Source organism: Sciurus carolinensis, chromosome 1 (genome assembly GCF_902686445.1).
Source record: "Sciurus carolinensis chromosome 1, mSciCar1.2, whole genome shotgun sequence".
Taxonomy (NCBI): Eukaryota; Metazoa; Chordata; class Mammalia; order Rodentia; family Sciuridae; genus Sciurus; species Sciurus carolinensis.
This window is the reverse complement of record NC_062213.1, coordinates 55,162,008-55,187,528: the sequence shown is the minus strand read 5'-3', so window position 1 is coordinate 55,187,528 and position 25,521 is coordinate 55,162,008. Positions and strand designations below refer to the sequence as shown.

Here is a 25,521-nt window from a genome sequence, read left to right as displayed (position 1 = left end):
AATTAAATGAAGATCACTCTAGTTTTCTCTTAATTACCAAATGCAAACTTTTGGTGGACTGTTTCTTCTAATCCTGCTTTTATGACAAGTTCATCTTACTCATATGATAAATACTTATAGAACGTATCCTAATTATTAAGCACCAGAGTTGTGCAGAGCAACCATACATACATACGTGTGTGTGCGTGTGTGTGTGTGTGTGTGTGTGTGTGTGTGTGTGTGTGTGTAGTTTATTACTGGTTAAGGTAAGTGCTCTAATTTGAAAATTGAATAAGAGAAATAGATACAGTGACATACTGAGATTAAATTTTAATACTTTGTGTTGACTACCTATTGTTAATTTAGAACTCAATTAGAATTAACTCTGGAATTTTTGATGGCAGATAAACCAGTGATTAACCTTTTCCCCACAAAGAATATTGGTATCTTTAAAAGCTTTAAAAGACTTAATGATGTAATTTAGATCAGGACAAGAAAAAAATACATGTGGCTAATATATCTGCAAAAATTACTTTCTTCTAGAACTTCTTAAACATTTCACATAAAACACACTGACTTTCTGCTAACTATATTTGGGAAATACTAAAAGAAGCACAAAAATGCTTCTAAACTTTTAAAATATCTGAACAAAGATCTTCCAACCAAGGCAGATTTATAATTCAGATTTATAGCACAAACATTTTCATACATTTTACTATCTTTTTATATAATTTCACATAACCTAGGTTATAACTAGATGCTTACTATAGATGTCAGGGGTGAATTATGAACATACAGTGAATTGTTCTTGATAATCACCTTTCATACATTTAAACTCTGTAGCATTTAGATCAAGATCAAACTTTTTAAAAAAAGTCACAGGTTTCTAACTCCAAGACTGGAGTATAGATTTTGAACAAAGTAAAAGAGATGAAATTTATGAAAAACCACAATAAAGTCAAAACAAAGATGATACATCAATAAATACACTTTAATAAAACACCCAATGCCCCGAAGAGCTGAGCTGTCTTCCTAGGGTTCACTCTTTATCTCCCTCCCCCATCCTGATGGACTGTGCTATCATATATTCTTCTAGAATTTTTGCAGGAGGGCCTTAGAGTTCTTTTTAAAGTACACTTAAAATATTTTCTATCACAACATATTCTCACCACTTGTTCTCAAATTAAGAGAGTTTTTTCAGTGCATATTTTATGACTATATTGCATAACCTATATTTGAAAACTTCTGGAGGAAATTCTGATAATGAAATTTTAAGATGACATGATTATTTATAAAGAACTTGTCTCTAAAAGAGTATTCTACACTTTAGAGATCAGACCTATTTCCCTGGCTATAAGTAAGATAGTAGGAAATGCAATGAATGTTTGACCTTCTCTGGAAGGTGCCTAGAGAGGAGGGTGCAGCAGCACACTGTGTGCAGGTGGCAGCTGTTCCCATTCACTAGGAGAACCCGTGACCTGAGATTGCTGGGTCAAACTCGTTAATACAAAGCAGTGAAAATCAGCAGGCAAAGCAGGGTTTACGAAAGATCTGAATTCAGAGGGGAAGTGCCTTGAACTTTCCTGATAAACTTCTCTCAAGAGATTCAAGGTTATTCCACCGCTGTTTTCGAATCAGCAATAACTGTGTTCATGCACATGACTTCTTCATGGGAGAGACTTAGTGGACTGACGAGGAATGGCAACCAACCTGTGCTCCCTGACAGAGTTCACTTTACAATTTCAAAAGTGTGATACAGAGCAGTCACAAGACCAATCTACAAATAGAGACCAGCGAGCGGGTCTTGACAATTTTCAAGATGCTTCATCTTGCCAATTGCATTCTTCATAAGGAGGGAAAAGAAAGATTATTAAGTGTCTAAAATCACAGATGTCACGGTGGCATAGGATAATGACCTCCCCTTCCATAGCCTACACTTGAGATACTTCAAATGACCAGTGAACACATTTTCCAATGTTGGCCACATAAGACTAAAGAGATGATTAAATTCAAACTGGGATGGCCTCTTAATCTGAGCTACTACAGCCACTGATTTTTGTAAAATGAAGGAAAAAATTTTAATAGGCAATTTGCAGTGGCAAGTACTGGACTGTAGAATTCATCACTGTTTTCTTAAAAATGCTATGAAACTTTAATAAAAGTGTGATACTTTCAGGAAGTTCACAATTCCTTGTCCTATTTTATTCTTCTGTCCCTTTTTACCATTTCAAATATTTCAGTATTGCCCTCTACAGCCACTAAAAAGGATTATTTATTCCTATCATGACTGATCTAGGTTATTGATGAGGAGTTCCAAGTACCATTTGAAAAGCTGAGTCTTTAAAAACCTTCAAATTTTTAAACATTTGTTATAAAAAAAGAATAACAACTACTTGTAATTATCTAGCTTATGTGCTTTGTGGTGTCATTCCAAAATGAGAGTATAAATCATTGTACATAAAACCAAAATAGTTAATATACATTTTTCGGCACTTTCTAGAAATTAGGCATTAAACATAAAACATCTTATAAATTTATATAATAAAAATAAATGTTTACATTTTAGTCTTAGATTACCTTAGGGTGCAGACAACTTATGCAAGTCCACACTGTTGGTGCTGGCAGCGGAGATCACTGGAAATACCCATGTCCACAGCCCTTCCAGGATGGACGCCTCACTGCCATCCACACGTGTGGTCTGTGTTCCAACATAAAGATTAAGGCTCTCTGTTTGGAAGGAACGAGCTCTGGGATTAAGGAGTACAGACGTACCACGGTATTCACTGAAAATACTGAAAAGGCTCTAATGAGTTCCCAAGGTTTCGATTAGAAAAATAAAACAAAGCATCTAAAACTGACTTCAAGTACTTTAGGGAAACGCTGCTGATGCACAGTGCCAAAATAAGAAGGAAGGGACTCAAGGGACCTCCTGCCCCAAACCTATGCATAGTTTGGATTCCCAGAGACCAAAACTGTAGCTCTGGGAAGAGGAAGGGTGAGCTGGGTGGGGACCAGCAACCAGTTGCTCCCCATCCTAACTTGCCTATCTTGAAAACCTTTGCCAAGCCCTGTAGGAGAATTTCCTTGGACTGAGTCATAGAAATCAGAAGATTCTATAGGGGAACATGCCATATATTTTAAAGATGGTAGCAGACAGAGAAAAGGGGAAGAGACAGGAAGAAAAACCTTGTTCTTCCAAATGGCAGTATTTCAGGCGGGTGGAAGTGTGGTTCTTGCTGAGTGTAGTTCTTCCTTACAGCGTGGCTGTCCTCACTAGTGGGATAAACCCCCACAGGACAGCTGGGATCTTTTGTGGAGGGTTAGAGAGTTTTGTGTGGGTGCTGGGGTGTGTCTTCTAGGGCAGGCAGGTGCACACTCAGGGGCAGCCAGGCCTGAACATCACAGTTCCAGAAACCGGGAAAATGGTCGGTGCGGCATGTCCAATGGTCTTCAGTTTACTAAAGCAGCATATAAAGTAGAGATTGATGTCACTTCTTATCCCCACAGAACTGTCCCAAAATACTGACCACAGGCTCTTTGGAGTTGTCTTCTGGGTTGCTAGAGTCTGGTGACATCTCTGCATTGCTGCAGGTCCCCAATGCTCTCATAGTCATTCTCCTTGGGAACGAGACCAGGGTGGCCATTTATCTCCAGGGGAGCCTTTTCTTCCTCTCTGTTTAGAGTCTGTATTGCTTCATAATCGGGCTCTGGCTCCTCACTGGGTCTCCCTGCTGGTGGAAGCGTGTTGTTCGGAGTTTTCTCAAAGTCTTTAACGGTGGCATAGAGGTCATTACAGGAAGAGGGTGATCTCTGAGGGGCATCTTGAATGGAGGTGGATTCTGGTGCTTTAAACAACTGTCCCGATTTATGCAGCGACTGTCCGGGTTTATTCACTGATGAGTACATGGCTGAGATCTAGGAAACAGAGGGAGAACTGAATAAACAAGCTTCAAGCTGTGACTTCCTCCTCCCTTTCCTGGCACAAGCTATATACTTAGCACTCATGGGTATCTGAGAGGGCGTGTGTGTGGGCATGTGTGCGTGTATGTAGGCATGTGTGCGTGTGTGTGTGTGTGTGTGTGTGTGTGTGTGTCTTGTGTGCCTTTAAGATTTGTTTTACTTATCTGTACTAATTCTAGTGTATGTTACCAGAGAATAATGATAGACGTTATCTTCAAACTTTGTAAATATATCAATCGTATTTGCTTGATTCTGTGCAAACTGAGTTCCTTGGGTCTGCTGAGGGGACTGTGGGCACCAGGAGAAGCGGGAGCTCAGGAAGCCCCAGGACCTGGCACACACCCTCCATATTTATTTGATTTTGATATCAGGATGATATTATGCTCAAAAAGGTTCCACAGCTTTACCACAAAAGGGTAGAAAACTAGCAATTCTCCAAATGTGGCTTCCAACCAACAGCAGTAGCCTGTTGGAATTTTTTAGGAGGGTAAATTCTCAGGCTGAACCTCGGAGCCTTTGATTCAGAGACTCCAGGGTGGGGCTTGCCATTTGATGCCCCTAGTGTGAGAACCACTGAAGGAGACTGTTCCAGGCTTCCTGCTTCCAGACAGTGGGAGTGGCTGCTGGGCTCTGGTACATGTGCACCTTAAGCGTACAGTTCTCCACCCTGCTCTGACCTGGCTGCACATTACTGGTTAAAGACATTTACAGAGCAGGCTTAGTTTTCTTTAGTGGGAAAAATTCATTCTTTTCTGCAGTCAGAAATGAAATTTGGGGACCATTTTGGGATTCTCTTTCCTCTAGTCAGAGGGGTCCTTTCCAAGCACACCTTGGCAGCGCTAATACATTTCCTACAACCTGTAACATCAAGAGAGATTTAATTCTTCAGTAACGAGAGACTACATGTACTGATGCACAGATATTTGGGGAGTACTACTCCTCAAATTTTTGTTAGAAATCGTCCAATAAAACATATTCTTCATTTACCTGTATTTATTTTTACCACAGTGATTAATTCATTCAAATGCTCTGGAAATAAATAAACATGTTTCCTGACAGATGCTTGGCTTCCTGAGCGCCCAGGGCCCTGTTCCTGTTCTCCCACATCTTGCAGACTGTGGGCGAGCTTTCCAGCTGGCTGCAGAAGCTTCTGAAGATGGCCCCACCGCCTGCTAGCTGGTCATCTGCATCAGAACTTTTTACTACCGGCTGGTGGCTCTGTTTTGTGAGGCCCTGACAGAGAAATCATCTTTGGAAGACTCTTGCCGTGCCCATCTGACTGTTTAATTAATATTACATGAAGAGTCCTACCTTAGAGGTTTTTGTTTTTGTGGTGCTGGGGATCCAACCCAGGGCCCTGCACATGCGAGGCAAGTGCTCTACCAATGAGTGGCACCCCCAGCCTTCACCTTAAGGTATTAATGGGAAAATTGCCCTCAAACAGAAGAATTCTAATTTCTTTCAATTTGGGAAGAATTTTAAAAACTCACCAATTTTCATAGTGAGGTACATATATGGGATTTATAATCTAAAAGTGGTCCGGAAGTCAAAAATGGGAATGGATTATAAATGGGTAAACCATGAACAACAGGGACAAAGGGATTATCTTTCACTTTTACCTGGATGGTGACAATGACAGGTGACTCTCCCTGCCATGTCAACTCCCCACTCCAAGGTCCCTGACATTAACATTTTCCTCTCTTTGTAAGAGTTCTTGGGTCTTCTATTCTTTTTTTTAAAAAAAATATGTTTTAAAAAATATTTTTAGTTGTAGATGAACACAATGCTTTTCTTATTTTATTTTTATGTGGTGCTGAGGATTGAACCCAGGGCTCATATGTACTAGGCAAGCGCTCTACCACTGAGCTGTAACCCCAACCCTAGAAAATATGTTTTTATTTGTGCCATATAGTTATACATAATAGTGTGGTTTGGCTTTTGTTTTTAAAATTTCAGGCTCTTCCATGAACTTGCAACTTAACATTGGCTCTGGGAATCAACCTATCCTATACTGGGTGTCACTGGACATTCCAATTTGTATAAAAGCTTGTCAAACCTTCGATTATTCCTTTCGAATATTTGTCTTCTATGACTATTATTTCTAGTTTATATATATGTTTCTCTTCAAGCCCCCTTGCAACTTCACTTTTCGATTTTTCTCTTTAAAACCTTTAATCTCTATTACTCAATACACTATTACAGTCTTATGGATTACATGAGTCACTCTTTCCCTTTTTCCCATTTCTTATCAGTTTATAATTGTCTCTCTTCCTCACTCTTAAACTGGGACCAGGGGACTCAAAGAACACACCTCAGTTTCACTCTAGGTTATCACTAAAGGCATACAAAAATAAATAACTTCTACATTTGGTTTTTCCAAATCTTCCTCAAATGATTTTTGTGAGTCACAGTTCTTTATGTTAAAAATTCATCAATATAACTAGGTGCTATTTTCATAAACCTCAGAAGGAGTAAAGTACTTTTAAAATTTTACATAGAATGGATTTATTTTCAAGGGCAAGCTTCCAGTTCTTCTTTATATTTTGCTTTCTTTTCCCGATTGTGTCTCTCTGGCTGAAAAAAACAGACCAGAGGGAGGCAAAGGAGTTGCCAAGGGACCTGGGAGGGAACTGCGGTGGTCTCGTGAAGAGCCCAACAGATGGGGTGTGTCTATGAAACCATTTGGAGGTATACTTGAAGGAACCTGGCAGTTGACTGCACCAGGGAAAGGAGGCATCAAGGATGACCCCCAGGCTTTTGGCTTGTGCAAGCAGGTGGACAGATGGCAGGTCCGTTCCTGGGGGAAGAGACATGCAGGGGATTAGGCAAGATTGCCTAAGGAAAGCACTTCTGCTCCTTGAACTTTCAATGTGGGAGTCTATCTTCACACTGATACTTCACTCAGAGTCCTATATAGACACATACTTGCACACATACTTCAGTCTTGTACATGTGCAAATTTACTATGCTGGAAGTTTCAGCTAGAAGCTGCAGGCAGCTGATCCATGAAGAAGTTTAGCTCTGTCTGAGCCTTGCTTGATATGTACCTCACATACTGGTTTTTATAATTGTAAGGCTTCACTAAAAGTCTAGCAAATTTTCAGAGCAGTGTTTGGAAATACACAATTTGTTCTAGTTGGCTGCTACGTTTGACCCTTGTTCCAGTCTGGAATGGAACTTTCTAAAACTTCCTGCTCTCTGGTATCCAAAATCTTCACTGACCCCATCTTCCAAGTGGGATCACATTCTCCAACCTGCTCTTGACTTCCTTCTGATGTGTTCTTCTTGGCTTTTAACTGAAGCTCCCTTATTGAAATTCCTCTCATCCTGTTCTTACGTCCTCCCTTCTCCTGTTCTTCTGACCCTCCTTTCCTCCTCAGGTCTTTTTACTTAGACTATCTGTTCTTCCTGTTATTCTGCTTGGCCTACCACCTGCCAGTCACCCTCCCCAACATATAAATGCCCATCCCCAACCTTGACCTCCACACATAGGTGTAAGAGAGTATTTCAGCTCTTTCAGACAAAGAGAAACATTACAGTGCATGCATTCAAGGAGAGAAGCTCTATTATTACAGAAGCTTTCTGGTTACTTAAAAAAGAAACCCAGCTTACCTCCTCTTCTGTGAGAGTCGGGTCTTCTTCTCGAGACTTGTATGACAATGAGCTAAATCTCTGTCAAAGACAAACCAAAAAAAGGTAGATTGAAGTCAGTAATCCCATCATCATTTACATATGTTTCCATGGATTTATTAAAATGTCTTCCAATTACTTCTATGGAGCCACAAAGAAATTGTGTCAAATTATTTTTATGGAACTATGAAGGAATTTTGTGAAGTACCTGAGAAACAAACATTTACACAGTTATTATATAATATTCTTTTATAACTAGTAGTATTACAAACAGCAAAACTCTTAACATTACGATCTGTAAGTACAAATAAGCCAGAAATAAACACTTAGACTTCTACTTCAAGTTCTAATTGTCATTAAAGAATTGATCATTAAAGAAGGATTGGTAATAAAAGGTATCTCTTTATCTAAATGCCTGAATTTGATATTTCTATGGCTTGATGGCATCATCAGAAAGATCCTTAAGTAATTCTGGAAATTTCAAACCCAAAGAAGACATGAACTCTCATCTTGTGGCTTTCCCCCACCTGATTTCTCAATGACTGGTTCCTGTTTGCTAATTTAAATTCTGTGATTGATTTTGAGATTTGATTTTTGAGAGGTAGAAGGGCTTAGGCAGCCAGGGCAAGATGGCGAGTGAGGAGTTTGGGGACAGTGTCAGAATAAAGGAGCATGGAGAGGGTCTTCCGATGAGGTCAACTTCCTGGTTGACCCCTGTGGACACAAGCAGGAGACCCACGCAGACACACACTTCCATACAGTGCTCCTAAGCGGGGGATCCGATTGAAAAACTAAAACACACATGGACAGAGGGGGCACCAAACACTAACAGTGAGGAGCGTGTGGACAGGGGAGGAGATAAAGAAAGGAGGAAATTCCAGAGATCATAAAAAGAACAGGCCAAAATTCCCCCAATGATTACCAGCTTGGGGGCCCCTTCTTTCTGGAGAAGTCTGTCACTTTCGGAATAAACCTGATGCTTGCTTGCTATCTCTGTGTCTTGTTCTTCAGTTCTTTGCTGAATAGAGACAATGAACCCAGCATCCCTAGACGATGACAATTTCAACAAATGATGATCCTCTCAAACCTGGCACATGACCTTGTGCTCCACCTGAGCACCCCGCCTACTCTCAGACCTTTGCACACCCTGACCCACAGCCCCTCCCTCTACCAGCCCTGTTCCCAGCCACTCTCTTCAGAACAACGCTCACTGTCCGGTTTCTCTCCTTCTATAACCAAATTCCTAGTCTTTTAACACTGTTGTGATCCAACCATCTTTCCAATGTCCTCCCTTCTTGATGGCCCCTCTTTCCTACTTTACCAAGCTTCAACTCCAGAGTCAACCATCACAGTCACCCCTGCTCCCTCCCTGGTCAATGCTGAACTGGACCCTTGAGTGAGAGAACCTACAATGCTGCTCTGTTTTGTGGGACTCGTCCCTAGTACATCCAGTCCCTGCCGGCCCATCCGTCCAATATGCACCTTCTCTTCTCCCCTCAAACCTCCAACACCTCTTCACCCAGCCTCACCGGGAGCTGATGACTCTGCTTCCTAAGTCACTAAGAAAACCAAAGGCAGCAGAAGAAATTCCTGTGAACTCCCCTACACCCCCCAACCAGACCCTGCCTCCACCTATTTTCTGTCCTCCCAGTTACCACAGGTGAACTTGCCATGCTCTTCCCGCCATGTCATTAAGGCCACTCCTCTTCCTGACCCATGTGCAGCATGTGCCACCGTTGTCGCTCCTCCTTCCCTGGACACATTCTTTAACTGCCTTCTAGTGCCCGGCACTTAACTAACCAGGGTCCCCTCTGCTGGTTCCTTTTCCAGCTCTCTCCTCTTGGACCCCGTAGAGCCCCATTTACACTTATCCATTCTGTGGCTTCATCCTACCCCATGGCTTCAGAAACCACATTTCCAAGGACCTCCAATGTGCAGATCCAGCCCTGGACACTACATGATGTGCCTCCGCCAGGTCCAACCCGTATCTCGAAAGAAACACATTCACCACTGAGTGCCCACTTGCCTACTCCACACCCGTCTGCCTGCAGCCCGCTCCACCTCTGTTCATGGCGATTTCCTCATCCAGAGGCTCAGGCCCAACTCTGAACTTGCCCCTGCCTCTTTTCCCTCTCACGACACTTTGTCCATTGGCAAGTCTCTTGGTTCTAGCTTAGCTTCTCTCATTTCTGCTGCCTCTGCCATCTCTTCTATGGTTCACACATTGGCCAGGCATGGTCCTAACATCTCCCGCCCTTTATGGTCTACCTCAAAACTGCAGTGAGGGGGATCCTTCAAAACATGGGTTGGGTTGTGCCACTCTGCTGACTTTTGTTCAGACTATGAGCCAAGGCCAACCAGGACCACCAGCGGTTACCTTTCTCCCAAGGAATCTTATTTTTGTCTTCCCTTGTCAATCATATCCGTCCCTTCCTTTTCTCTTTGCAAGCCACCACGCTCCAGCCTCAGGGGATTCACGCTGGGAATCTGCTCTGCTTCATTTGCTCTCCCCACAATAGCAACTTGCATAAGTGTCCCAAAGAGAACTTGCGTAACTCACTCTTCACTTTCTTTACTCTGATCAAAGGTCCCCTTCATGGTTATGTGGACACTAAAACTACACTACGATCCCCATTTCTCCAACCTTCCTTATTCTATTTTTTCTTATAAACTTTAAACTTTCTCTCTTCCCACTAAAATGAAGTTCCATAGGGGTAGAAATTATTGTTCACTTATATATTTTGTTCATTGGTGTAGTTCCAACACCTAGAAGGCCATGTGGCACTTATAAGGTGCTCATTAAAATCTTTGTCAAATACATGAGTAAGTATTAAACACTTCAAATTCTCAATTCATTTAAAATTAGGTTTACAAGGGAGATGATGGATTACTCATTAAACCATAAAAAGATAACTTGATTCCCAGAAAGACATTTGCAGTTTTTAACGTGAAATCAGGAGAACTGCTTATTAGTAGCTATTAGATAACTGTCTCTCCTATCTTCCAAGGACTTGAAAAGTTTTAACTGGTTTAGGCATCATAAATTTACATTGGTTTTATTATTTTTGGTTACATGGAGAACAGAAAATTTTACTGCATTTTTGCATTTTATGAACATGTTTGTAAATGCTTTCATTGGTGATCTCACAGCTGATTTCATGGGTAATATGAGAAGTTGGAACATAGTCAGGGAATAGTTTTAAATTTTTTTTTTTTAGTTGTAGATGGATATAGTACCTTTACTTTATTTGTTTATTTTTATGTGGTGCTGAGGATCAACCCCAATGCCTCATATGTGCTAGGCAAGTGCTCTACCACTGAGTTACAACTCCAGCCCCAGAGAACAGTTTTAAGAATGACTTCCTTCTTGTAACCTATACAACCACAGCCAGGGGTCACCTCTGACCGTGAACTACAGAAATGTTTTAAGGCCATAATGAACTGACCAACTCTTCCTTGTCCTTCCCACCTGAGTAGAAAAGAACTTTGCTTTTTTCTTTTCCCATGAAAAGCAGACTAGGCCTAGTTAAACCCGAAGGAAATTTTGACAACTGGAAATGTGAAGTTCCAGACGTCAAGTTGGATACCACGGAAGGCTGTGGAATACCAAGGCATTTCAGAGCTTTGCTGAGGTCTCAAATTTGGAGCTGTAAGTTATTGCTTTGAAACTCACAAAATAAGATCTCTTGACTTACATGAAACTATATACAACTAGATAGAACCAGTTGCACCTGTGAGTTGGCTCTCTCTGTAAATGTCACTATGCTTCGATTTCTGGGGTCCTGAAAGGGTCAAAGTCACATACCACTGAAGGCAGCAATAAGCAGAAGAGGTAAAATGTGCAGTAGAGAGTCTAGCCTAGTTAGTTCTTGGTGTTCAAGATGAAGAAAATAATACTTGGTCCTAAATAGACATGATGCAAAAATTGGAAAATATCCAAGGAAGGTGCTGGGAGAGAAATATTTTATAAATATGAGTTTTCAGAATTTTATTATTTGGAGTGGGAAAAAGCAAATACTGCTGATGCTTAAATAGTTTTCATCAGTTAGTGCACTTCCAAGTGTTTGGAACTAGTTCCCAGGGCAATGTGCAAGAAAACCCCCAGGGTGACCCACAAAACAAAGAGCTGGAGCCCACCTTATTGGTCTCTCTGCTCCCCTCTGGGGCTCGCTCTTCTGCTTCTCTCTCCTCCTTCTCCTGAAGGTTTTCATTCGCATCCAGGAGTTTCACTGGAACAGGTGGTGGGGCTTCCTCTTCTGGATCACATGCATTTCCAAGAATGCTCTCTACGTTAACACTCTGGCGACACTTTTTGTTTCTGTCCACAGAGGCATACTCAGCAAACTCTGCTTTGCCCTCAGTTTGGGGCCCCGAAAGCTCTTTCAAGGTGGAAGCAGACTTTGACTTGCCACCCTGGCCTCTGTCTGGGTGTCCGGCAGCCGCCAACTCCTTGATTTCCTTTACGGTTTCATACAAGCAGTCCTCCACCATGTTTTCCTGGGAAGAACTGTCCTTGAGCACCTCGTATGGCCCCTCTGTGCCTGGTCCCTGGTCCCCATCCACGCTCCTGTCAGCGAGCATGGTGTCCACCCCACTCTCGGGGGGGATCCTGGGCAGCTCCCGACTCTGATGACACTTAGGCTTCCCTGTGCTGTCCTGGGAGTCCAGCAGATCAGAGGCCGAGGTCTGAACTTCCTCATAATGCTGCATGCAGGTCAGGGTACTGTCTTCTGAAAGAACTGAGAGAGCAGAAGCATTACAAGAAGGACAATTCCAGAAATGACCGTTACAGTGAATCAGATGTGCAGCCTTAGGTTGGATCAAGGTGCTTGTTTTTTATTTGATACCCCACAGCAAATTACGGATGTCATGTTGTCAATTTATAGTCTTAAATTCTTGTAAGGATTCTTATATTCTTAATTCTCCATCACAGCTTAAAATGGAATCCATCCATTATGTCTTTCCCAGTATAACATTTAATAAATCCTCCTGGCTACCATCTGGCTCCCTGTTACTTTCATTACTTAATATTATTCCTGATGAGACTCCTATAGGCAGAGTGTCCTATGAGACCAGAGGATGAAAATGACAATCAATGAAGACAAACTGGGAAGCTGGTCACCAAAGAAGGGAGCGTGTGGTGGCCACTCTCCCTGGCCCTCCTGGCTTCTACCTATTGGGAGGGAGTAGTTGGTAGCCATCTTCTTTCACCGGTCACTTTCTTTTGGCAGATGTAACAGAAGCAATGGGGGAAAAATGTACCCTTCAGCCAATATCACAAAGGGCCTGTAAACCCCATGCATCCTTAAGCAACTTTTTGCATCTCACTCCCTGATCCCAACATCCCTATCTCAAATTAGGACTTCCAAATGAGAAATTCTCCGACTGTCACAGAAACGTTCCTGTGTGAAGCCAGCCAGTTACCCCTTCATCAAACATTTTACCAAGTGCCTGCTACATACCAGGGATGATTCAAGAAGGTGGAAACACATTCGCCCATGAAGCAGAGTCCTGTCCTTGTAGTGCATTCACTGGAGTGAGTTCTTAAATGACTGTGCAGCCATTTGGGGTAGATTAGAAATAGTATCCTTGAGGGTGTGTGGGAAATGATCCAGAATTCCTGGACCTTTGAACTTAACAACAGCCCCCTGTGTTCTATACTCATCCTGCCCTTTGGTCCTGGTTGTCCGTGTCACGGAGGACAGAGAATGGGCACTTGTGTCTGAGACTCGGGTGTCAATACTGACCATGCCTCAAATTCCTTATCAGTAAATGGGGATAACAGGATGACCTCCTACCTCAGGTGCAAGTGCACTGTAGATTGTAAGGTCTGAAACAAATGTAGTCACTACCTTTGTCAGCAAATCCAGTGCACCAAATGGACATGATTGTTGAATGGTTCTGGGCATACACAATGATTCTAGGTGCTGGTTCCTACAGGTCCTCAGCAAAGGACTCTAAGACCTTAGGCTGGTTGGAAGAATGGCTCCCCAAGGATGCCCATGTCCTAATCCCTGTTAACTGTGCATATGTTATGTTATACTGTGAGGGGAATTAAGATTACAGATGAAGAATGTGGCCATTCAGCTGACCTTGACATGGGAGAGAATCCTGGACTAGCCAGTCTCCAATGAATTACAGGTCCTTATAAGTGAAGGAGGGAGGCCTCGAATTAAGGAGGCTGAGCAGGGCAAGGAAATGGGTCTCCCCAGAGACTCCAGGAACAGCCATACAACAGCCGATATCTGGATGTTAGCTCTGTGAGATCCATCTCAGAATTAGGACCTCAGGAACTGCATCTTAGTTAAATAAATCCATGTTGCTTTGGGGTACTAAGTTTGTGGTAATTTGTTAGAGTGTGAATGTAGACAGTTTCCTCCCTTTAAGTGGTGGGTAGCAACGGTGCCCATTTCAAGGCAATACTAACAGTCATATCATTAAGAGTAATATTTCAGGGTTAGGGTGATGAGTTGGTGCACACACCCATCTTTCAGCAATGTCTGGCACACAGAAGACAATTAGTAGATATGAGATACTGTTCACCCAAGTGAGATTGTTTGCTAAGGCTGATAGTAATACTGAAAGAGAGCAAGAACACGTTCCCTAGTTTCTGACCTACAGTTTTGAGACCTAGTACTTTTGTAGGTGATGAGGCCTGTGTGGGAAACTGGCTGGTTTTTTTGTTTTTGGTACTGGGGATTGAACTCAGGGGTACTTAAGTCCTGAGCTACAGTCCCAGCCCTTTTTTGTATTTTATTTAGAGATAGGGTCTCACTAAGTTGCTAATGACCTGGCTAAGTTGCTGAGGTTGGCTTTGAAACTGTGATCCTCCTGCCTCAGCCTCCCGAGCTGCTGGGATTACAGGTGAGCACCACCACACCCTGGTAAAGCTGGTGTTTCTGCAGAACTTACTGTCACCGTTGGTGAGTGCCCCGTTCTGTTCACTGCTAGCAAGAGCATCTGTTGTCAGGCTAGTCACCGAATGGCTGAACATCTCCTTGTCTGAAGGCTGCAAAAAAAAAATGTATCCACATTGGTAAGAATATGGACTGCACAGCACAGAATATTCCTGGCTTTTTCTAAAACCCAGAACAGCAAAAGCAAAAAAAACCAGAATCCACTATTTAGTTTTAAATGAAGTGAATCAAATCAAATCAAATTGAGCTTCTTGGTTAACTAGTCATATTATAGTGCTTCATAGTGGGGATAGAGACAGTACTAACACAGAACGTTCCACCATTGTGAAAGGGGTCTATTGGACCATGTGGTTACAGAGTCTCAGGGGCAATGGGAAACTTCCAAGACCACTGGCAGGACTCCCTACCTGGTGATCTATAAACGGACTACAAGTAGGTTGTGACATATCAGCCTCCTTAGCTCAAGGTAGGGAGGGGATCCGCACTGACTCCAGCAGGGAGCAGCCTCATCCTCACATCACAGGTGCTGTGAAACACTATTCTCACAGGTGTGCTATGCTGTGAGAGAGTGCAGAGCATCACCCTCTGTCATAGATGAGCACTGACTTAAATCTGGTCAAATACAGATAATGCCACTGATTTCTGAGACTATTTCAAAACCAGCCAAGTCTCTGGCTTCAAGGTTCACAAAAGAAATCATGTACTAAAAAACAAACAAACAGCTTTGTAAACCTTTCCTGTTCTCACAAACCAACATAGGACACTTGGAGGGAAGAATGGCATTGACAATTTTTGGCTGGGCTAGAATATGTAGCTACTTCCTGGGACAATATACCAGGCTGAGCTATTGCAAAGGGCAAGTCAGTTCTTTTCTTGGGGGCAGGTACTGGGGATTGAACTCAGAGGCACTCAATCACTGAGCTACATCCCCAGCCCTATTTTGTACTTTATTTAGAGACAGGGTCTCACTGAGTTGCTTAGCACCTCACCTTTGCTGAGGCTGGCTTTGAACTCTCAATCCTCCTGCCTCAGCCTCCCAAACAGCTGACATTATAGGCATGTGCGACTGCACCTGGCAACAAGTCAGTTCTTGCTGCACTTCTTTACATAACCAACAGGTCCAGACAGCAGCCTGACTCAGAATTTGCCCCCTCTCAGCCTTCTCATTTTTTTCAAGGTTTGTGTGACACAAGAGGTAACCTCAGGCTCCAGGATTCCACATGGAAAGTTCTGGCATAAAAAGCAGAGGAACTTTGTCTAATTGGTCTTGAAGATTATCTGACTCCTGATTGGAAATCAAATAATAATAGACAGCAAATAGTCCAGGCCTAAGTTTCTTGGGAGTCTTCTGTTTCAGTTCAATGCTGCTTACATGCACTGCCATATGAGATGGCCATTGTGTTGGGTGGCCAGGAACTTGTGATACAGATGTGAACATCCAGGTCCCAGAAATGATGACCTGACAGAGCAGGAGTGAGTGGGAGAGGAAGGCTCCCAGGTGGACCCACAGCAGCACAATTCATCACAGCTGAAGGTCCATATCCATTTCTGATCTTACCTTCTAAGAGACAGGGAATCTGCAAGTTGAATGTACATGAATTGATTTGGGAGCTGAGCTCTTAAGAGCAGGCAGGCAAGTGTGTGTGTGTGTATGCGTGCGCACGCTCATGCACACCACTGCCAGTGTCAGCACGCGTTCCTGTGTGTACACACTTGCTCTCAGACACATACAGGTACACAGGAGATGCTGTGAGGGACCAGTGACAAAGGAGACGGTGTGTTAGGAAGAAAACACAGAGGGCTAAGATTTTCCTTTATCCAGCTGCCTCTCTCTTCCTATCTCACCCAGGGCTGCTGCTGACCTTGAGCAGAACAGTAGGAACCAAAGGTCTAGAACTCTTGCTTGATGCCCTCACCTCCCAGGAGAATTTGCACTTCTCACCAGCTCCTGGGTGATGCTGCTGCTACTGATGACGGGGCCATACTTGAGAACCCCTGTCTTAGAAGAGGCGAGGGCAGAGTTGGATGCTCTTACCCCAACCCCACCTCACCCCCAATGGGCTCTGAGGATGGTGAGGGGTGAAGAAAGATGGGGCCCGGGCTCTGTGTGTGGGAGAAGCAACAGTAGAGGGCCCCCTCCATCCCTCCACCTTCTCTCCTGATTCCTGTACAGTGACAATGACTAGGGCAGAATAGAGACACTGGGAACAGATCAAAAGTGGGGACAGTGTGGATGATGAGACCCAGAAAGAGTCTAGGGAGGATCAGTGCTGAGGGCCAGGAGAGCTATCTGGGCAAGGAGTGTGTGCGTGTGCAGATGGAAGGTGAGGGAAAACTTGGGGTCTCTGAGAGGAACCCAGAGTCCTGGCTATTTCCTGCCTGCTTGGGCCACAGGAATCCTGAGAATCCAGTCAGGCAGCCTGGGCTGGGGGTGCCCCTGCCTGTGCTCCGAGTGTGTCTGCCGGGCTGAGAGTCTAACCTGGGTCTCGCGTTAAGTATTTGGCTCATCCATACTTTCCTTTTTGGATCCTCTTCCCCCAACCAGTCTTCACTTCCTCTTGAGAAATGATGACCAGGACAGGAAGCATCTTTTGTTTTAACACTGTCTCCAGGGTTCAGGCAGGACTCTGAATAGGAGGGTGGACAGGAGGGTGGACCTGTCCCTAGCTGCTGGGGCTGCCTGGCAATTTAAGAGCATGGCCCTGAGTCAAAGGACGTGGCAGGACTGGGACAATCTCAGGCTGTCCCTCCCCAGGTGGATCCCTGAGACTCTCAGGACCCACCAGAACCCAGGAGAGGCTGAGGACTGTCAGAATGCAGCAAAGCTCAGCTGTCTCTCAGGTCTCTGGGCTCCAGGCCGGGGTGAGCTTAATCATTAGCTGTTATGGGTTGAACTGTGTCCTCCTGCCCCCCAATTCACGTCAAAGTCCTAACCCCCAGTACCTCAGAATGTGACCTTATTTGGGAACACAGTCATTGCAGATAACACTGGCTAAGATGAGGTCACACAAGGATAGGCTGGACCCTAGTCCAATATGTCTGGTGTCTTTATAAAACGGGAAAACTTGGACTCAGACAGACATGCAAAGAGGGAAGATGATATGAAAGACAGAGGGAAAACGCCACGTGGAGATGAAGACAGTTTGCACTGACGCATCTACAAACCAAAGACTGCCAGCAAACCACAAGAAGCTGGGAGAGAGTTCTGGAACAGACCCGACCTCAGAAGGAACCAACCCTGCCAACACCTTGATTTTTGGACTTTTGGCCTCCAGAACTGAGAGACAGTAAGTTTGTTATTTAAGCCACCAGTTTGTCCTTATGATAGCCCTAGCAGACTAATAACACTGGATGGAGCCTGGCAGAGGCAAGACAGAAACATCCCTGCGGCAGATTGGAGCCACCTAAGGATCTTTCTGGCAGCAGCACAATTACATCTATTTCAGAAACTCTCCCCACAAACCTGGCTAAGGCACAGGCCTCGGGCCATGGCGAACAGGAACCTACAGAAGGCGGGCACAGTGCAGGCAGTCACAGCTAACTTCTGCTTAGCTCTGCTCCTGGTTCCATTCAGGTCATCCACAAGTGGGACAGGAGGTGAGGGGACTGATGTTTTAAAGTGCTCACAACACACACACACACACACACACACACACACACAGCTCACACTCACCACGTTCATCAGGTTCTCATGGTCCCCACTGTGAAGTCTTGGCTTCTTTTCTCTGAAATGGAAAATAAAACGTTGTTCTAATGCCAAATGTGCCCCTTGAAATTAAACACACTCTACCTTTTCCTACCCTAATTTCTATCAACTTTAAAATCGCTCATTTTAAGAGCCATATTTATTTTGTTACGAGAATGCTGGCCAGTCACTTGATCTGTCTGTAGGAGTCAGGGGTAGGAGGAGGCCCAGTCACAGCAAGGGACTGCTCCCTTCTTGCGAGCATCCTTTCACCAGGCGTAGAGAACACACGTTCACAACGAGAGGACCGAGGTGGGGTCCAGTGTGGAAACTGTTTATACCTGGAACACTGGAATGAGTTATATCATTTTTGTCTTTAGAAAAATGTAGACGGTTATCTCACCTCACAAAGTCTGTGAAGTCACACACTGCAATGGAACAGAGAAAGTAAAGAAAATACAAATTTTGGCACGTCAGGGAGGGTACATGCTCTCAGGATGAGTCATTTGTACTTCGAGTCTATGGAAAAGTCTGTTGAGTAAAAATAGAAAGTGTTTTTACCCAGGACAGTCTAAAGAAAGCTTTTGGTTGTAGAGGATCTCCATCTACGGTCGAGGCAAGAGTGCCACCTAGTGGTGGAGCAGGTAATTGCAGCAGCCGACCTCTGAAGCCTAGGAGAGCCAGTACCTCTATCTTTTCATCTTCCTGGCTGACTGACTTGTCCTCAGCCATGGAAGCCCGGGTCCAAGATGGCAAGTCTTAGGAGGCTCTGTGGGGTCAGAGAGCCTGGCTTTCCACATCTGGACAGATTTTGGCATAGGATGTCATATCAGACTTTTAATTGACACTAGTCTAAAGTTTCTTCTGAGGTTGAGAAAATAGACAGGAACAGGGCCAGACAAGCTGGTCCCCACTGTCTCCCAGCAGCATGGCTTGCACCAGAAAGCTGCATGCATTGTAACCATTCCTGAATGTCTGAAGAAGTCACTCCTGGTTAGAAAGAACTTTACTTCTCTCTGAGCAAAGATCTCCTTTTGGGGGTTCTGATGTTTTATCTGAGACAGAGGATAGAGACAGAAGAATAATTCTACAAAAAAAAAAAAATGATACTAATGAGTATTCCAGATACAGTCTATCTCTCTTCTAGGAAAACTAATCTGCTTCTTTAGAACTTGAAGTTCTACCTCACACATTTAAATAATAAGCTCCCTCTCCAAAACCATATGATAGGAAAACTCCAAATAGTGGTAAAAAAGATGCATATTGCTCTGAGATTTCAAAATGTCCACAGTTTGGAAAAGACAATAAAATATTGACAAGGATTGTACAAAAGAACAGAAAAAAATTTTATTAAAAGAAGTTTAAAATATAGGAGGGACTCTTTGGTTTTCTTCCCAGCAAAATCAATATGGATTTTCATTCAATTAATGTGAAATGTTCTGGGAACCCTCTGCAGCAGAGAGAGGTAAGCGGATCTTAACATATGAGTGTGACTGTCTTTACAGTGAGGTTCCATTTATAACAGGGTTTTTAGTGTAAAGATGCTTCTGGGTACAGGGAACAGGTTGAGATTCCAGTTAAATACATGTTGGCTCTCACCTGTCACAACTCGAGCACAGAAAGACCAGGAAGGTGATGAGGAAGAAAGTGGCAACAGCTGCCAAACTTCCCCAGAGGACGATCTGCATCTGTCCGCCACTCAGCACACTCCCTGCGGGTCCCATGGTGGGAGAAAGACCTGGTACAGCTGAAGGAATGAGTCAATTCTTCACAGGTGGCCACATGGAGGGCAGAGGGCTGTGTCTTCCTGCAAAGAAACCGATGTGTTTGGAAATTACTTCCCATGTGAGGTGCCAGACCATGCACAGCTTGAGCATTCCTAATCTCTAAGCCCCAAACTTGAAAGGCTCTAAAATCTGAAACTTTCCGAGTGTAGGCATGACTCCACAAGTGGAAAATTCCACACCTGACCCCATGTGATGGGTCACAGTCAAAACACGGGTGCACTAAAAATATGTATAAAATCACCTTCAGGTTATGTGTATAAGGTGAATATGAAGCAGAAATAAAATTCATGTGTAGACTTAAGTCCTTTCCCCAAGATATCTCATTCTGTATCTTCGAATATTCCAAAATCTGATAAAATTCCAATCCAAAACACTTCTGATCCCAAGAATTTTGGGTAAGAGGATCCCAACCCGTAGTCAGGTTCCTGCCAGAAGCAAGAACTCAGAGCACAACCAGGGAGGTGTATGCAGGAAGCAGATGTGATCTAAAACCTGACTCTAGGCAAGTCCCCAGGCATAATCTAGAATCTGTTTTCCTCATGTAAACACGTAAAACAGGAAAGTACCTGTGACTCGCACAGTGTTTGAAGCAATGAAAGTCATGTTATCTTTATATACTTGGGTATGGAGTCTTAATGTCTTCAAATAAAGATTCCAAGGGCCTGGGGTTGTGGTTCAGTGGTGGAGCACTTGCCTAGTATGTGTGAGGCACTTGGTTTGATCCTCAGCATCACATTAAAAAAAACAAAACAAAACAAAACAAAACTAAACAAACAAAATAAAGGTACTGTGTGGGGAAAAAACAAGCAAAAAAAAAGATTCCAAGTACTCCATACTGTATGGCAGATACATGTTGATTTGGATTTGCTTTTTTTTCCCCACCAGAACTGTATAAACATTATATAGCTTTTGCAAACAGGCAGTCATCACCTCCTTCTACTGCCATCTCTTAACTCTCCAAACCCATTTTTCTCTTGGAAGGTTTAAGGTTAATAAAACCGTGAAACAGAATGTCTCTTTATTCACCTGCATACACAGCTATCTATTCTGAGTATGTGACTTTATTTTCAGGGCAGGCTTCCACAAGCTGCTGTGAGCACCAATAAATGCATTTTCAAATGACTAGCTGGAAGTGTGGGCTTATAAATATATCCTCGGTAGTAAATAAGACCTATTTATAAACAACTACAAATTAAGCATAAGAGCTGTACTTAGTACGTTTTAGTACCTGGTACGTGCCAGGGACTCTGCTAAATGCTTTCCTCATTTAATCGCCCCCGTGACCTTTGTGGGAGGAACTGTTAGTCCCTGTTTTTCAGACAAGGAAGCAGAATCCCAGCAGAGAAGTAATCTGCTCCACGCATCCCAGGAGCTCCAAGGCAGGGAGGTATGAGTCCGGCCATCTGGGCCCCAAAGCCTATGGTCTCTGCTCCTCCAGGAAGCTCCTGGGGGCCACTGTTTCCTGCTCCTGCTACAGGGCTTCTAAATGAGTATGGTTAGATTACTCTTGCTAAACATTTTAAGTATTCCAGATCATTGGAAAATACAGCTGTATATCAGGTTGACAATGACCTGTCATCAAAGAGGCCTTGTTTCAAGAATATTGGTCAATATTCAGATTTACAAAGAACAATCTGGAACTTAATCTCAAGTGTCAGGTGTAAAGTAAGCACATACATTTTTGTTTGAGGACAATGATTCATAACAGCATTCTTCTTGAGAAAAACTGTTGGCCCATGTGTTCTGTTTGTCTGCTTCGGGGAGGAGGTGTAGACGTGTTTGGCCACCTGAGTGTCTGCATGGGTATCTTAGCAGCACACCAGGGTTTGCCTGGATGGGGGAAGATAAAGGCCATTTTGGCAAAGGCAGTTCAACTGGACCAAATTTTCTGCAGGGGAAATATGATCACATTTGTTTGAACATTTCAGGTGGAAGAATAATAAAAAGCTGAAGCACTAGGAACTGTTAGTTACAATGGGTGGAGAGAATTCTGGGAGATAAAGTGGGGAACTGCCTTTCTCAGTCTGTGAGACAACATGTACAGTTCTTTATAATGTTCTATAAAGATATAAATTGGAACTTTCTGTGTAACATAGAACGTCTTTCTTCCTGTGACTGGCTATGCATCGTGCTTATAAACACTACAGGCACACAGTAATAAACAATTGCTTTTACTTGTTTGTTCCTGGACAGCTGTAATTGAATGAAAATAACCACATTTCTAATGATTTGTTGATGCAAAGGATAATTCACTTTAAACTGAGTCTATGAATTGGCACCCAGAATAGGTTATTAAAACACATTCATCTCACTCCTGTCAGAAGGGCAACAATCAAGAATAAAAGTGACAATAAGTGTTGACGAGGATGTGGGGCAAAGATACACGCACACACTGCCTGTCAGACTGCAAATTGGTGCAACCACTCTGGAAAGCAGTAGGAGATTCCTCAGAAAACCTGGAATAGAACCACCATTTGATCCAGTTATATGACTCCTCAGTATATCCCTAAAGGACTTAAAATCAACATACTACAGTGACACAGCCACATCAATGTTTATAGCAGGTTAATTCACAATAGCTAAGTTATGGAACCAATGTAGGTGTCCTTTGACAAATGAATGGATGAAGAAAATGAGGTATATGTACACAATGGAATATTACTCAGTTATAAAGAAGAATGAGTTTATGATTTTTGCCAGGAAATGGATGGATCTGGAGACTATCCTGCTAAATGAAATAAGCCAATCCCTCCAAAATCAAAGGTTGAATATTTTCTCTGCTGTGTGGATGCTAACCAACAATAAGGGAGAGGCAGATGAAGAATAGCAGCTCAGTGGATTAGACAAAGGGGAACGAAGGGAAAGGAGGGGGGATGGGAATTGGAAAGACAGTGGAATAAATCTGACATAACTTTCCTATGTCCATAAAGGAATACACCACAGTGAATCTCAACATCATGCACAACCACAAGACTGGGATCCTAATTACCGTATTAGTATAAATATGTCAAAATATATTCTACTATCAGGCATAGCTAAAAAGAATTTTTAGAAAAAGAAAAAAAAAAAAAAAAAAAGAAAAACCAAAAACCAAAGAACAAACAAAAAAAACCCCAACATGTTCAAGGAAGCCCTGAAGTCATGAGGAACTATGAAAGCATATGAAATAACTTTTTGTATACAATTCCAAAGCATAAAACATTGTAGGGAGCACAGATAAAAGATCTGTCACTTGCACAGATATTTGTTTGTTCCTTCATTCACACAACAGATTCCACGCTTATTTATAAAGTGCTAAGTTCTTAGAAAAGAGATGCTGTGTGAATTGCTCAAAGGCAGAGGCGCATCCGGCAGGCCTAGCATGGGATCCGTGATTCCTCCCTCCGTGGCTGTATGTTTCTATACTTTCCTCTCCTCTCTCAACAGGAGGAGGCTGATAGGATACAATGAAATATGTGGGGTGCCAGACTATTTGGAACTTGCAGGGAGAAAGAGACTATATTACAAGCTCCCCAATAAAGACAGGAACTCTGAAAAAATGTGTCCAAATTCCTGGCTTACTCCCCTTCAATCAGAATTTTCTCAAAAACTATTGAAAGAAAGAACTTTTTCCTAACATTCTCAACCTGGATAAAAATCTCACAATGAAAAGAGGTCTTCTGGCACAGGTTTCTGAGTGAGATACAGTTGAATCCCGAGAGACAAGTGCTCCAGTGGTTTGGGCAGAGGCCTGCTAGTGCCACTGACCACGTGCCCTGTGGAGGCCTGGCAGCATGTGTGGAGGGGCAGTCATACACACCTGGCCCTTCATCCACACAGTAGAACTCTAGGTGAGATTACTCCCTCTTAGAGCTCTGCCATTCTTCTCTCTTGGTCTCTCTCTGCATTTACTTGCTCCAAAATTCTGCTGCCCATTTCTTCTCTGGCTTTCACCTTAATTTTTTGAGGGGGGCGGGTACTGGGGATTGAACCCAGGAGCTCTTAACCACCGAGTCATATCCACTGCCAATTTTATTTTTTATTTTGAGCAGGGTCTTCCTCACTAAGTTGCTGAGGCTGGCTTTGAACTTGCCTTCCTCCTGCTCAGTCTCCCGAGCTGCTGGGATTACAGGTGTGTACCATGGTGCCTGGCTTCACTTTAAACTTTGATGGCTTATCTACAACTGGCTAGTATAATCTCCCATCCCTTCCCCTCCTACACTGTAGATGAACGGCGCCCCATCTGTGCAGAAGTACACGTGTGACTTTTCTGCTCTACCTTATTGGCAGGGATAAGGGTGGAGTCTTCATGTGTATGAGCATATGGTCTGGGGGAGAAGTGTTTTGTCTCTGAAGTTTAAAAAATACTCTGTTGTAAAAAAAAATCCAGTTTTCAGACCACATGGGTATATATTTTTGATTTATTCAATCCAGGACAAAGGAGGACCATTTATTTCTACTCTACCTAAACTGACATTTATGACACCTGAATGCCCCACTAGAATGAACTACAGATATGAAAGTAATTGCAGATGTAGTTCATAATTGTATATGAGTTATTTTTGATTCAGAATAGGCTTAATTATTCACTGTGCTGAATTAAGATCATGGCCAGAGACTGCAATTTAATAAAAACCTACGGGATTGCTGGAAGAGGCAGTGGTATTCCCTCTGTCCTCCAGTGCTATATAAATTTGAATTACCATGGCAATTTGTTCTTTGGTCCTGAGAAGGTTATTGTTTGGGGTTATGGAACCTTATAGGGACTATTTAAGAAGTGAGTCTGGTTAATTATTTGGAACTGAAAACTTGATAATCTCTTATGAACAATCATACCATGATTTTAATGAATAAGGGAAAGGAAGTGCCACTTTCAACCACAAGGTGGCAGCACAATTCCAATCTCAGCCCTAATCAGCGGCTCCTCCTCCAAGGAGAGGTGTTCAATTATTCTTCCCTGTCTCCTATGTTTAGCATTTTAAGTGTCTTCATTAGCCTGGCCTATCAGCCACCAAAATCAATTCCAACAGGAAAGGAAATAAAACCCAGATGAAATTAATGAAAGTTTGCAGACCAAATGACAAGCCATTTACTTCTTTAGCCAAACACCCTTAACAGGTAGGTGCTCTGATCACAGCCAAATCTCCAAATAATACTTCAGGGAAACTGGGATGGCCAGTGAGAGCAGCTAAGAGGCAGGTACTTAACAGTTTCTTTGAAGCAGGTTTAGGTCAGTAATGACAGTCATTACCACTTTACATCTATCCAAGTCAGCCCATAATTAAGGATGATGGAAACCACCTCCGCTGATGACCCCAGTGATGGACAAAATCAGGAGAGTCAAGTCCCAAACCCCATGGGAATTCATCCTTCCCAGTCATTATCAGGTGTGGGAACTATGTGGTAAAACAACGCTCCATGGGCTACAAATTAACCATGACCAAGGAGCCACATTCTCTGATAGGTCTCTGTCCTGTGAGTACATTGGTGGATGCATCGGCCAAGGTTAAGTATTTAAATTCTTAACCTGTCATAGGAAACTTGGTATGAATGAGGGTAGACCCAGCCTGCTGTGATGCAGAGA

At 43.1% G+C, this 25,521-nt stretch overlaps 1 protein-coding gene across 7 annotated transcripts in view; it reads right to left on the bottom strand.

The window, feature by feature from the left end:
- Positions 1-949: 949 nt before the first annotated feature.
- Positions 950-25,521, bottom strand: part of Pag1 (phosphoprotein membrane anchor with glycosphingolipid microdomains 1) — a 127,821-nt gene continuing 103,249 nt past the window's right edge. For 5 of the 7 annotated variants that reach the window (XM_047554667.1, XM_047554682.1, XM_047554662.1 and 2 more), the window contains 6 exons: positions 19,771-19,978; positions 18,160-18,211; positions 14,482-14,578; positions 11,707-12,308; positions 7,552-7,611; positions 950-3,894 (listed from right to left, as the gene is read on the bottom strand). In XM_047554667.1, the coding sequence (XP_047410623.1) occupies positions 3,538-3,894; positions 7,552-7,611; positions 11,707-12,308; positions 14,482-14,578; positions 18,160-18,211; positions 19,771-19,895 (1,293 nt within the window). In that variant the 5' untranslated portion in view covers positions 19,896-19,978 and the 3' untranslated portion in view covers positions 950-3,537. Of the gene's footprint in view, positions 3,895-6,461; positions 6,737-7,551; positions 7,612-11,706; positions 12,309-14,481; positions 14,579-18,159; positions 18,212-19,770; positions 19,979-25,521 lie in introns of those variants that run through there. The other 2 variants (XR_007109004.1, XM_047554699.1) reach the window with 2 other exon arrangements.